Source organism: Abramis brama (assembly GCF_963993115.1).
Source record: "Abramis brama genome assembly, chromosome: 10".
Classification (NCBI taxonomy): domain Eukaryota; kingdom Metazoa; phylum Chordata; class Actinopteri; order Cypriniformes; family Leuciscidae; genus Abramis; species Abramis brama.
In genome coordinates this window covers 3,117,501-3,132,755 of record NC_139972.1, presented here as the reverse complement: position 1 = coordinate 3,132,755, position 15,255 = coordinate 3,117,501, and the positions used below count along the sequence as shown (strand labels likewise).

Below are 15,255 nucleotides of genomic sequence, written 5' to 3'. Positions count from 1 at the left end.
TGTTCACGATATATACACACACACATACAGTACATTAATATATAAATGTTATTTCAGGTAAACAGAAAAGGCAAAAATAACACTAGAGAGTCATAAAAGATACAACATAGTTTATTAATATGTGCTTTTGTAACACCGTACACACCAATACAATTATTCACACATGGCTTTAATACATCAGAAATACATTTTAAAAATGTTAAGCATATTAGGCAAGCCTTAAATAGAAAATAAATATAAATGTAAAAAAAAAAGAAAGAGAGAGGCAAGTTGCTGCTTTAAGAACAAAAGTAACATTCATGATGGTCCTCTGGAAATCACGGTAAAATGTCGACAAAGCAAAACGCACTGACTGTTTTCACATCAATCCAGACTTGACCAGCAAGACACGTCTACATGTAAAAAAGATTCCCTACAGAAACGGCTTGTTAACATCAGAAATTAAATGGTTGTTTAACATTATTCCATCACTTTCTTGAGAGATCTCAATAACACTGCAGCAGACGGATGCAGAAAGATGCTGTTTACTGTTTTCAGATACATGAAGTTGGCCCCTTTAAAACTCAATGCTCCATTTTCATAGAGTTCTCGAAGAGTTTTTAAATAGACACACGATTCACTTGTGTGAACGGTCACGTTTCAGTGGGGTTTTTCAATAGTTAAGAATGTTTGAGGTTATAAAACATGGTAGACAATGGCCTCTATAATAAGTTCTAACATGGGGTGATTTACATTCGTATGTACTGACTGCATTAGAGAGGAATTACAATGGGATACAGTGAATGAAGAAGCAGCAATGGAGTGGAATGAATGAATGACGTCCAGATGGAAAGCTGTTCTCCTCCATGAAGAACCTGTCATCTAAGAGAAACAGAACTGTGGATTTGGTCTATTCTACTGGTCTACAAGCTCAAGAATTGGTACAGATATCTGTTCTTGGATAATACATCACAAGTCAAATGCCTATCTGTCTTTGATAAGTGTGCTGTGAGTAAATGAGCATTTATTGAGTCAAACATGCATTTCAGGCGAGAGTGCATTGGCTAACCGAGCTCAAGAGACAGAGATGATACTGAGATGGTCCGTTACCTGTATTATTCTCCATTCAATCTGGTCTAGAACTGCATTAGAAGCCAATCCAGATGAACATTAGCACCAGTTTTCCAGTGTAACTTTAGCATGCAGTGGCTTGAACTACCTGTGAGCTGCGAGACTTCGGGTTCTTCTGGTTCCCGCTTGAATTTGCCATGAATGAGTGACTCTACAATGTTTTACGAAGACAAGAAACGGTTCAATATGCCTCTGTAAAACTGAAAAGCTTCTCAAATAACACACACTACAGTACAGGTTCACTCACCACAGGAAGAAAAAAAAAGAACAAACCTTGTGCATTAAAGAACGATAACTATAGCGATAATAACTACTATAACTATAAAGTTTTAATGATCGCTCCAAATCTAAGAGAACTTCCACACCGCAACTATAACGGCACAGAGGAACAATTTCGCAGGAATCACTAAACGATAAATGATAAAAACATCGACAGCCAATCAGAATCCATTCGAATTTAAAGCATTTAATGATAATAGTCATCCTTAAATTGTTATTGTAAACTTTATAGTCATTGTCTTTAGTCATCGTTATAGTTATCATGCTTGGTGTGAATGTGCCTTAACTCCCAAAAGGGACACTTGTCTTGATAAAAAGGAGAAATCTTCTAAAATAAGAAACGCTTGCAGATTCAGTGCAGTGTTACTCGGTTAATCGCTCCAGTGCTGATGCAGTGAACACGCCAACATCATGACAATGAGCTAACAGCATTTCAAACCTCAAAACATTAGTAGCATCAGAAAGGCACTCACGTCTTCACACCAGTCCTCTAGAGTTGAGAGTAGTGCTGCACGATTAATCGCAATGAAACCGCACGTGATTTGGCAAAGGCTGCGATTATTTTATGCGCAGTTTGTCAGGGCTGATCGGTAGTAAATGCTCCATCTGAACACCAGAGGGCGTCTCACACACACACCAAAATATGCCCGATAACACACATCATTCCAGGAAATCCCTATCGCTGTATCTGAATAAACAGAAGACTGAAACGCTTTGATTGATTAAACATGACTAATAAACACATGACTGCCTTATTCTGTGTCAGAAGCTCATCATCTCACAGAAGGAGGAGCTCAACTGTCCTTATGAAGTGAGTTTGGAGTAAAAGCATGTTATTAAATGTCTTTTGTTGGACAAGAGGTTCACAAATGCTTCTCGTGTTTGGAAAAATGTTTGACGCGTACGTGTTGCTTCTTCAAATGCACGTTATAAGTGACTCAAACTCGCAGTGCTTTCAGATGGAGCAGCGTTTACTGAGCCGTACGTCACTGACAAGCTGCACATAAAAAAATAATCGCAACCTTTCGATTTCATAATCGTAATAAGCCAAATCGGTTCAAATCAAGTGTAGCGTCAGTTCTGGCAGGTCACGTTAGTCAAGCTCGCATCAGTGACTCTCAGCTGATCCACGTTTACCTTCATATATAAGCTCCTTCAGTATTATCAGCCGCTACTGCGTTTCTCAGGAGCGAATTACCCTCCTCCTTCCCCAGCTCCTCCTCACGTCAATCAGGATTTGGCATTCTGATTCCCCCTTGAATCACACTAAATTCTCAATTGTGTTATACATTTAATGATATCTGCAATACATTCATGTTGGTTCTGTTCTGTTTACCCTAAGTGGGGTTATTGCTGCTCTTATCCATGTCCAATCGTACTTGACGATAGTGTTCCTAACAAAAGTGAGATTTCATTTAAATTGCGATTAATTGTGCAGCGCTAGTTGAGAGTGCAGCGATAAGAACCGGCGAAGTTGTCGTGGAACGCAGAGTAGTGGCACTTCTGGTCTTGTTTCCCGCCTCCGTAACCTGAGACAGTTCGCTACGTCACTCCCACCACGTGTCCAGTCTGCGGATGCGCACGCGCTGCTTGTAATGGTACTCCTTCAGGTGCTCCTTGAGCGCGTTGGGAAGCGGCAGTGCATTGATGCCGTCGTACGTGGTGCAGCTGCTAATGGCGGCGCGGCAGATGTGCTGCAGGCTAAAGGGCTGTGTCCGGTTGATGGGGTTCGAGAGCAGCGGCTCGAAGAACATGCAGGAGTTGGGATCCTTGTAGTGCTCGAGGAGGCCGGTGACGGTGGTCGCGTGGAAGACGCTAGGGTCGTGCACGTCGAAGCTAAAGTTGTGGTTCCACTGCTCGATTCGCGCGTGTAGCGAGCGGCCGTAGCGGCGGAAGCTAACGGAGAAGAGATAGTCCTCCTGCGCCGAATCGCGTAGCAGGAACGTGCCTTCGGGTTTGGCTTCCAGAAGAGTCTCCGCCTGGTATCGATCCATGACGCCCCAGTAGCAGGGAAGGTTTGTGATCTGCAGGAGGTCGGGGACTAGGCAGTGGATGTAGTCGATTTGAGTGTGAATCCGATGTTGTATATCCTGCGAGTTGGGAGAGTCCGGTTGGACTTGGGATGATGGAGACGCCGAAGCACCCAAGTCGAAATCAGACGCCGCGGTTGACGCCGCGACCTCATCCAATGTGTCCAAACAACTCTGCAGGAGAAGCTGGTGGAGTGTGGCGCGCTCGTCTCCGGCTAGCTCGTTCATCCCGTGAGCTAGCTTAGGTCCGAGTTTGTATAGAGGATTGATTTGTGCAGTTACCTCGAACGTGTGGATTTGTGCGTTCGGAGGCGGTTCGACTCCCTGCTCGATGCTAATCCGTCGTCGCTCCCGTAAGCGATCATCCTCGTCCTCGACCGGCGTCACCAACGTAACAGGAGCGACGGAATCCAAAACAGGCGCTTGTGAAATAGGAGCCGTGTGCTGCTTAATAAGGTACCACTTTTGAGCCAAATCGGATCCGGCGGGGAACGGGCAGCTATCCAGCATGAGCTCGCTAATGTGGATCTTGCGGCGCGAGGAAGGCGAGTGCGATAGGACCTGGGTGTGGGTCTTGATCGGGAAACACTGGCCAACCGCGTCCTGGATCTTCTGTCGGAGAGTCCGACTGCTTCCGGACGACTTGCTATCCGAGTCGCTGCTGAGATCGGGCGAACCGAGCGAAAGCTTAGCGGAAACCCGTTCGGGTAACAGGGATCCAGACGATCCCAGAACTTGCCGTCTTCTGTGCTCCCGCACCGGAGAGGATGAGCCGCCCTCGCTGGACTCGTTCAGAAGATCCCCGTACTCAAACCCGTCGCTAACGGGCCGCTCGGACGTCAGGTCATGCGACGGGTGGCTTTTCTTCTTCCCTCTCCCGGATTTTCTCCTCCCGCCATCTCTTCTCTCCTCAGAGCGGCTCTGACGCACTTTCGGACGGGCTCCACGCTCGCGCTCTTTCCCACGCTCCCCTGCTTCCTCAGGCAGAGACATGATGTCTTTCTGGGGGTTTTTGTCTTTCAGTGACTAGTGAGAGGTTAACAGACCTCAGATGGGAGTCATTTTAACGTTCGCTGAACGTCCTTTTTGGTAAATTAGCATTCAGGAGATTTTAAGTCCATCCAGAAACGAGTGACACAATGATCACGTCCAGACCATGTTTTGAATCTGTAGAGAAAACAGAAAAAAACAGAGTGAGGTCAATCATTTTCCCCTCTACACACACACACACACAATATCTGTCTCTCTGTCACTCACTCATTCAGAAATCAGACTGAACACTGAAAATACTCTGTTTTGGATAGTAATAATAGTAATAGTTCTATAACTAATATATATATATATATATATATATATATATATATATATATATATATGTTATTTATTTTACACGTATTTATTCTATTTCAATAAATGAATAGATAAATAAATGAATAAAAAAGCATAAAAAACTTTAGCTACTAATGGCATCTGTGAGACTTGCAGTGAACAATATAAAAGACACACTCTCACAGTAAACTACTACTAAATAATACCATATTCACGTAAAATTGTATTTACATGCTAGTCGCAGTACATTGTAAGAATACTATAGTATTACTTTGGTTACATGTCCAAAATGTGAACTGTTTTTGAAGACGGAATGATAAATTTAAGTCAGAAACACGAACCTGTATCTTGACGAAAGGCGTCGTGAACGCGCGCCGCGTCTTCTGGTGACACCGCGTCGCTTCTGAACTGTATATAACGCTTTAATACATTATCCGTGATGGATAAAATCACTTTAATAAATGAACTTTAATCAATAAAGTCGCTTTAACTCGAGCTAACTCACACAATCCCTGCGCTACTGTGGCGGTGACTTCACTTCCTGTTCACGGCGGAGAAACGTCCGGGGCAGATTTTTCGTTAAAACAATATTAAATCTATTACATTTATTTTATAGAAATTAAAATTAAAATATAAATTTATTTTTCTATAAAAAATAATTATCATTATAAAACAAATAATACTTTTATGAAATCATATATATTTTTCAATTAATTTCATAGTGATATTAGTACAGTAGTAATATATTACTGTCTTCGTGACATTAATCATAATATTAATAACAACGGACGCTTTTCACAGTTTTACAAGACTGTATGATTATTTTTTAGAACGCTTGGTGTTTAGCTGGTATAAAATAGTAAAAATCACCGAATTAAATAGTTTTTGTTAAATAGTTGATCTGTAATGGGGTTTTAGCATCTCTTCAGCAGATCTGGGTTAAATTATTAATATTTGGTGTTTTGTTTTGAAATGTAAAACAAATATCTGAAACAATTCTTCATCTTTGCTTTGGCTTTAGGCGGGCTCATGAGGACTTTTATTCTGAACTACAAACACAAGTTTATGACCGGAAGTGGCGTTTTAGCGTGATCAGATTAACTGCGAACTGTTCCAGCATTTCGCTGTTAAATGTATTTAATTAATTAATAGATCAGATTAACGTTAGTGTTTGTGTGTGTCTCTGGTTTCAGATGATTTACTGACTGACTGACAGTCTGTTGATTCACTAGCAGGATTCAGTCCACAAACAGGTCAGTCGCTCAACTTTATGAATTGGTCAGTATTTATTATAACGATTATTGTTTTTATTTGTGACTCTGTAAGTCTGTGATCTATTGAATCCCATTTCCGCAACATAAGAAAAAAAAGTGCTTTTGCCAATCGCGACATAAAAAGTGGAAAGTATGACATACAAAGTCATAATTTCGACCTTTTTTCATTTATTAATTATTTAGTATGTCATAATTATGACTTTATATCATTTAGATGTTTCCTGTGTCGTAAATTCTGACTTTTTATGTCATTTCATTTTCTTATTATGACTTAGTACGTCATCATAATTATGTCAGAATTTGTACTGTTTTACATAATTATACTTTACCAAAGCATGATGATGATGATAGTGATGTTGATTAGTGGTGATGATGATGATCAGTGATGACTTTTTGTCAGTTTTTACTTTTTGTCATTTTTTGGACTTTTTTTTTCATGTCATAATTTCAATTTAGCATGTCTGTGATAATTTTGACTTTTTGTTATTATTTTACTTTTTCATATCATAATTTCAACTTATGTCTGTCATAATTTTTTCTTTTTGCCTTTGGACTTTTTCATATCATGATTTTGGACTTTGTCACAATTTTGACTTTGTACTTTTTTGACTTTTTCATATTATAATTTCATATCAAATTAGTTTGACTGTCATAATTTTGACTTTTTGTCATTTTTTTTTACTTTTTTATGTAGGCCTAAATTCAACTTTAGTATGTGTGCAATAATTTAGACTTTTTGTCATTTTTGGACTTTTCAATAATTTTTGGACTTTAATTTCAATAATAATTTAACAAAACTATCTATTGATGAGGTAAGTACAGGAAAAAAATTACAAATGAACGTCTGGTTTAAATTTTTTTATTTTGTATTGTATGGTTTGAAAACTGATTTGTGAAGCATTACACAGACTTTTGTGCAAATGATCTGGGCCCGGTTTCCCAAAGCGTTCTTATCGCTAAGTAGTTCTTAACCTATTCCTTAACCTCTCTCTTAACCTTATGGGACGGTTCCCGAAACGTTCGTTCGCTAAGTATATCTTCTGTAAGTCACACTTTCGTAAGGTTGGTCTGGACCACTCTTAGCTTCACCTTATCACTGTTGCAGGTCTCTAGCCTATGAATATAATTCTGAAGTTTTAATACACCCAGACAGTATTAAATTAGGCTAATTCAAGTGTTTTCATGCAAAGAATAAAATTGTCATTACACTGATTGTTGTTAGATTTTTAATTATATTATTATACAATATTATTAATTTAATTAAAACGCTCTTTTAAAGGCCAGTGAAAGCATAGGCTACTGTCAGTTAAGTCCTATTCGGACGCTAATATTGTTTCTCATGGGCTCGTCCGGTATTTTAAACATTTACAGGGGTAAGTCGTGATTTTAGTGCCGTCCGAATCCATAATATCAGTGTTTTTCTCACCCAGCCTGCGTAAAAATCCCTGGCCAAATTAGTACCTTCTGTTTTTTGACAAACAGGTCGTGTGGTAATTTAATTGCCTTCTGAATCCACATCTCTGAGTTTACAAGAGATTCAAAATTCACGGTTTAAACCCTTTTTGATCACTGCCGAGCACCGTACGCAAGATGTAAACTTTTATTACTGAAATGCTGGAAAGTATTTACAAGAACAATATTTCATCGCAGCTCCACCTCAGCGAACAAAAATGGGAAAGAGAAGAAGGCACGTAAATTTTTGAAAAGGTTATTGTGGCAGCAATATATGATACAATTTTAAAATATGTAGGCTAGGCTATTATAGGCTATTATAGTTTGGATTATTTTTTATAATATCCAATAATCATAATTTTTATTATGATTATCCAATAATCATATTTCTGAAGTGCTTCATTTATAAAGATCACCGCTTTCTCACATAAACAGCCCCTGCACGAGAGAATAATTGATTCTCGAGCCATCGATATCAAACAATTCAGCACCATCGCCACGGACAGCGCCGGGTAACGTCGCACGTAAGAAGGTATATCTTAAGCAGCTTCCTAAGGTATGGTTCGGGGAACACACTTAGGAACATAAACAACTTTGGTAAGATATATCTTTCGAGCTTTCTTAGCGCGCTAAGAGTGAGCGTTATCGGGAAACCGGGCCCTGGAATAGTTCAGTTTTCCTCAATTCATCATATTCAGCCATTATATAGCATACAGTTACATACTGTATAAAACTTGGCTAAGGAGATCCATGGAAGTTGGTTGAAATCAATAACCCATATGGAGTCAATGATATAGCATGTGTTATATCAGCTTCTTTGGTGTTTAAAATGGAGAGCGACCGGCTTCATCTTCACGGACTCTGGACCGGCTGCTGTTTGAGTCCAGCGTCAAAACCTTCCAGACATCCGAGCAAAGTGTACTAGGACCAAGCCAGTGTTGCACAGAGCTGAACAGAAAGATGCGCTGTTGAACCCACTGGACCAGAGCTGATGAAAGTGGTAGACAGCTGAACAGAAATGTAGTAAAACTACAGCATTCTCGGACAACGATGAAATCACCTTCCATGCAGACTCAGAGCCAACTGGCAGGCTTTCTGTGGCTAGTTCCAGTGAGGTGGGAAGAGGAGTCATAACTGCAGTGGGTTTAGGTCAGCAAGAGTCGATCTGTTGAAGCTGCTTCTACTCTGACTCCAGATACACACATTAATATATTGGTCTTTACATTACACATTTGACTTTTGGTCATTTTTTTTGTCATTATTTCAATTTGGTATGTCTGTCATATTTTTCACTTTTTGTCATTTTTTGACCTTTTCATATAATTTTAACTTAGTATGTATACTGTCATCATTTTTACCTTTTGTCAGTTTTGGACTTTTTCCATGATGATAGTAGTGATGACGATGATGATGATGATGATGTTCTCTGCAGGTTTCAGGATGGTGTGTGAGCTGCTGCTCTCTTCTGTCTGGTTCCTCTTCGTGGTCTTCTGGCTGGAGACCATCAGTGTGTGGCTGTTCCTGTGTCTGTACTATCAGGACAGAGTCTACTATCACTGGGGCTCAGGGTGAGTCGAGTCAAAGACTGAGTCCAAGTTCAGACCCGAAACACTTAAGCACTGACACACTGAAACACTTAAGCATTGAAACACTGACACATTGAAACACTGAAACACTGAAACATTGACATACTGAAACACTGAAACATTGAAACACTGAAACATTGACACACTGAAACACTGACACACTGAAACACTGACACATTGAAACACTGAAACACTGAAACATTGAAACACTGAAACACTGAAACATTGAAACACTGAAACATTGACACACTGAAACATTGAAACACTGAAACATTGACACACTGAAACATTGAAACACTGAAACATTGACACACTGAAACATTGACACACTGAAACACTGAAACATTGAAACACTGAAACATTGACACACTGAAACACTGAAACATTGACACACTGAAACATTGAAACATTGACACACTGAAACATTGAAACATTGACACACTGAAACATTGACACACTGAAACATTGAAACACTGAAACATTGACACATTGAAACATTGAAACATTGAAACACTGACACATTGACACACTGAAACACTGACACATTGACACACTGAAACATTGAAACATTGACACACTGAAACATTGACACACTGAAACACTGAAACATTGAAACACTGAAACATTGACACACTGAAACACTGAAACATTGAAACATTGACACACTGAAACATTGAAACACTGAAACATTGACACACTGAAACATTGACACACTGAAACACTGAAACATTGACACACTGAAACATTGAAACACTGAAACACTGAAACATTGACACACTGAAACACTGAAACATTGACACACTGAAACACTGAAACATTGACACACTGAAACATTGAAACACTGAAACATTGAAACACTGAAACATTGACACACTGAAACATTGACACACTGAAACACTGAAAAAAAGAGTCTAAAATTATTATTATTAATAATAACTTATTATTATTTAACAATTTGAATATAAAATAATAATAATGATAATTACAAATTTTTAAAAAATATGAAAGACTACTATATGGAAATTAATTATTATTTAACAATTTGAATATACAATGAATACTAATATTTTATATTTAAATTGTTTAATAATAGTAGTAATAATTTATTATTAAACATTTGAATAAAAAATAATAATGATAACATATTATTAAAAACATTAAATACTAAATAAGTAATTATAAAAAAGTAATTATTTTATTATTATTATTATTATTATTATTATTATTATTATTATTATTGTTATTATTTAACAATTTGAATATAAAATAATAATGAAAATAATACACAATTTAAACATATTAAATAATACTATATAAAAATGAATTATTATTATTATTATTCAACTTGAATATATTTGAAAATTTGTTATTATTTTATTATTATTATTATTATTATTTAATAATTTGAATAAATAAAATAATAATGATAATGACATTATTTAAAAAAATGTAATACTATCAAAAATGAATTATTATTATTTATTATTATTATTATTATTATTATTATTATTAACCAAATAGTTTGGCTTCCTAAAAACACCAGTATGAATGTAATGTAAGGTTTAGTCCACTTTAAAGACTTTTCGATGATGATGGTGATGATGATGGTGATGATTGTTCTGTTTGCAGGGAGTTTGCAGATGATCCGGATCAGTTCCTCTATGTGTTGAGCAGGTCAGTTTTATTTTAATGTACTCTTGTCTCAGAGTAAGTACTGAGGAATATTAACAAACCATATGTCGTAATTCGGGTTACACTTTATTTGAAGGTGTCATTGTTACAGTGTAATTAAACATTTACATACTGAATAAAATTAAGTAACTACACGTACTTACTATTGGGTTAGGGTAGGATTAGGGTTTGGTTGAGGGTTAGTTTTTTGTAATTATGCATAATTAACTGTTATTACTATGGTAAGTACATGTGACATATGTAACAAGGACACTGTAAAATAAAGTGTTACCGTTATTCGTAATAATGCCTAATTTACTGTTATTTCTATACTAATACATGCAACAAGCACACTGATTCCTTCTTGCATTTTCTTTGCAAAATCAGTTTTAACGTTGTGTTTTTCTCCTGTTGCAGAATCGATCTGTCTGCGCATATGCAGACGTGAGGAAGTGATGTCGTGGTGTGGGAGTGCCGTGCTCAGAGGACGGGAAGGGTCAGAGGTCATCGGTGATGTCACGTCTCAGAGGTTCCTGATGAAGAGAGAGAGAGAGAGTTAATCTCAGAGTCTGGACTTTCAGCAATAAGAGAATAATAACCAATGAAAGCTTATAGATTTCTGTATGTGATCTGGGTTCCTGGAGCTGATTTCATCTTTTAAACTAGAGGGAGTTTTACTTTATAGAGCATTAACGTCTCAAGATGATACACATCCTCGAGTTATTCGTTTTCTATTTTTGTACCAATTTGTCTTTTTTTTTTTTTTTTGCCTGATAATAAAGCAGTTTTACAGTGAGTTTTCTCTTAGGTTTCGTTCCTACACCAGACTGGAGAAACGATGCTTTACACACTCTGATCATTATTATTATTATATATTCTCATTCATCACACATTACAATAACGTGACAGAACAGTTTGTCACAGAATTTATTAAACTTGTTTGTTGTTAAATCATGTGTGTTTATGTGTAATGAATTAAAAACAAACATCTCATCATGTGCAAGAACTGAAGAATGAGTTTAATTACACATTAATTATATTTGTTTTGTCAAGTCATTTATTAAATTATTTGTTTTCCTATTATTATGTTCCTCTCATTTTTTCACTTATTTTTATTTTATTTATTATTTAACCATTTGAACGAAAAATAATCCTGTTTTATATTTAAATAGTAAAATAATATTAATAATTTATTATTTAACTATTTGAATATAAAATAATGAAAATAACATATTGGAAATATTAAATACTGTATAAAGATTAATTATTATTTTGTATAATTAACAATTTGAATATAAATTAATACTAATATTTTATATTTAAATTGTTAATAAAATAATAATAATATATCTATTATAATAATAATGTGTGTATAAAAAAATAATAAATTATTCAAAATATTAAAGAATACTATATAAAAGTGCATTATTATCATTTTATTTAACCATTTAAGTATAAAAATATATGTAAATTATTAAATAATAATAATCATAATAATGTGTTATTTAACTATTTTAATATATAATAATAATAATTATGATAAATTAATAAATAACATTAAAGAATACTATATTAAAATTAATTATATTTTTTATTATTTTATTATTATTATTATTTAACCATTTGCATCTAAAATAATACTAACATTTCATATTTAAATAGTTAAATAATAATAATTTATTATTTAACAATTTGAATATAGTATAATTATTTTTTATAGTAGTTTTTATTTATTTTTTTATTTATTTTTATATTTCAAATATATATATATATATTAAAGAATACTGTACAAATATTTTGCAGATTTGGGCCTCCACACTGCCAGCAGCAGTCAGCTTGTTCACATGAATGTACACAATCAAAACAAAACACCTCTGTTCATATAACTATACGACATTAATAAATAGTTAAATATGCATCATTATATACGTCAATACATGCATGAATATACATGTACAGAGTTTGAGTAATTTGCCAGTGAAGCGGTGAGTTTGATTCAGGCGGTGAGCGGGGCAGTTCCTCCTCCCGCGCGGGGTCCTGCAGGGACTCTGCGGGGCGGAAGTCAGTTACTCATTCGCAGGCAGATGCGCGCGTTGCTGTTGTTTGTGTCGATAAGCTGATTTGGACTCTTTCGTCGCTGTATATTAGTCGTTTGTGTGGAGAAAACGCGTTTATTTTGTCCTCTATGGCTCCTACAATACAGACGCAGGCGCAGCGCGAGGACGGACACCGGTGAGAGACATCTAAGATTACTAACCTGCTAAACACACAAATATGCATACTTATATATATATATATAGTATATGAGTACTAAATAGAGAATGCTAGGAAACATAATTGTAATGTTAGGTGACATACTAAACACGCTATTCTGGTCTGGTCATGTCTGATTTATGTCTCTTTCTGTGTGTTTTCTGCAGAAGTTCAGCACACAGAAGCGTCCCGGAGAGGTAATGATGATGATGATGATGAAGAGCTATAGTGCACTTCTGATGTATAAAGTCACTGGTAGTTTGACAGAGAAACACTGTGACTCTACGATGCTTTCACAACTTTTCCAGCATCCTAATTCTCACGTTATCCACCCTTATAGTATTCAGGATCTTGATCACTCTTTAGGGTGGATCTTATGCTAATTAGGATGCAGTGACACTATTGGATGAGAACAACACTTGATCTGAATTGTCTTCTGTAGTGAATTGAACTTGTTTCATACACAGTTATTGAACTGAACTGAGTCAACATGTCAACTTCTAACTCAACCAATCATGTGAGAGTGGGGGCGGGGCCATCTGTCTGACTGACCAATGACAGACCGTCGTTCTGTGTGATGATGCTTCACGTGTGTCTCGTGTGCTTCAGGTCTGGTGTCGTGTGCCGAGTGAAATATGGGAACAGTCTTCCGGATATCCCGTTTGATCCGAAGTTCATCACGTATCCGTTCGACCAGCACAGGTACGGCTCCGGTCCGCTTCAGCCGTGACGGGCTCGTGGGATGTTGTGTAGTGAGTGTGTGTGTGTCTGTGTGTGTTGCAGGTTTGTGCAGTATAAAGCCACATCACTAGAGAAGCAACACAAACACGAGCTGCTCACCGAACCGGATCTGGGCGTCACCATCGACCTCATCAACCCTGATACATACCGCATCGACCCCAGCAGTGAGTTCACACACACACACACACACACACCCTCACACACCCTCACACACCCTCATCAACCCTGATACATACCGCATCGACCCCAGCAGTGAGTTCACACACACACACACACACACCCTCATCAACCCTGATACATACCGCATCGACCCCAGCAGTGAGTTCACACACACACACACACACACACACACTCACACTCACACTCACACACACACCCTCATCAACCCTGATACATACCGCATCGACCCCAGCAGTGAGTTCACACACACACACACACACACACTCACACTCACACTCACACACACACCCTCATCAACCCTGATACATACCGCATCGACCCCAGCAGTGAGTTCACACACACACACACACACACACACACACACCCTCATCAACCCTGATACATACCGCATCGACCCCAGCAGTGAGTTCACACACACACACACACACACACCCTCATCAACCCTGATACATACCGCATCGACCCCAGCAGTGAGTTCACACACACACACACACACACACACACACACCCTCATCAACCCTGATACATACCGCATCGACCCCAGCAGTGAGTTCACACACACACACACACACACACACACACACACCCCCTCATCAACCCTGATACATACCGCATCGACCCCAACAGTGAGTTCACACACACACACACACACACACACACACCCTCATCAACCCTGATACATACCGCATCGACCCCAGCAGTGAGTTCACACACACACACACACACACACCTCATCAACCCTGATACATACCGCATCGACCCCAGCAGTGAGATCACACACACACACACACACACACACACACCCTCATCAACCCTGATACATACCGCATCGACCCCAGCAGTGAGTTCACACACACACACACACACACACACCCTCATCAACCCTGATACATACCGCATCGACCCCAACAGTGAGTTCACACACACACACACACACACACACCCTCATCAACCCTGATACATACCGCATCGACCCCAACAGTGAGTTCACACACACACACACACACACACACACACACCCTCATCAACCCTGATACATACCGCATCGACCCCAGCAGTGAGTACACACGCACACACACACCCTCATCAACCCTGATACATACCGCATCGACCCCAGCAGTGAGTTCACACACACACACACACACACACACACACCCTCATCAACCCTGATACATACCGCATCGACCCCAGCAGTGAGTTCACACACACACACACACCCTCATCAACCCTGATACATACCGCATCGACCCCAGCAGTGAGTTCACACACACACACACACACACACACACACACACCCTCATCAACCCTGATACATACCGCATCGACCGCAACAGTGAGTTCACACACACA

The 15,255-nt window shown here is 38.2% G+C and overlaps 2 protein-coding genes and 1 long non-coding RNA gene across 3 annotated transcripts in view; 2 read left to right on the top strand and 1 right to left on the bottom strand.

Moving 5' to 3' along the window:
* Positions 1-95: 95 nt before the first annotated feature.
* socs9 (suppressor of cytokine signaling 9) lies at positions 96-5,291 on the bottom strand. Its single transcript, XM_084126222.1, has 2 exons — positions 5,090-5,291; positions 96-4,586 (listed from the first exon to the last, which is right to left on the bottom strand). The coding sequence occupies exon 2, from the start codon at positions 4,410-4,412 to the stop codon at positions 2,937-2,939; it is 1,476 nt and encodes a 491-aa protein (XP_083982348.1). The 5' UTR covers positions 4,413-4,586; positions 5,090-5,291; the 3' UTR covers positions 96-2,936.
* A 503-nt stretch (positions 5,292-5,794) lies between these two features.
* Positions 5,795-11,814, top strand: LOC311091085. The gene is made up of 4 exons (XR_014607991.1): positions 5,795-6,001; positions 8,907-9,042; positions 10,690-10,734; positions 11,149-11,814. It is a non-coding gene; the product is annotated as an uncharacterized lncRNA (long non-coding RNA).
* Positions 11,815-12,763: 949 nt separating this feature from the next.
* paf1 (PAF1 homolog, Paf1/RNA polymerase II complex component) overlaps positions 12,764-15,255 on the top strand; it is a 10,258-nt gene continuing 7,766 nt past the window's right edge. Inside the window, exons 1-4 of the mRNA XM_084127326.1 lie at positions 12,764-12,963; positions 13,152-13,181; positions 13,594-13,686; positions 13,768-13,889. Of these exons, the coding sequence (XP_083983452.1) occupies positions 12,917-12,963; positions 13,152-13,181; positions 13,594-13,686; positions 13,768-13,889 (292 nt within the window). The 5' untranslated portion in view covers positions 12,764-12,916. The remainder of the gene's footprint in view (positions 12,964-13,151; positions 13,182-13,593; positions 13,687-13,767; positions 13,890-15,255) is intronic.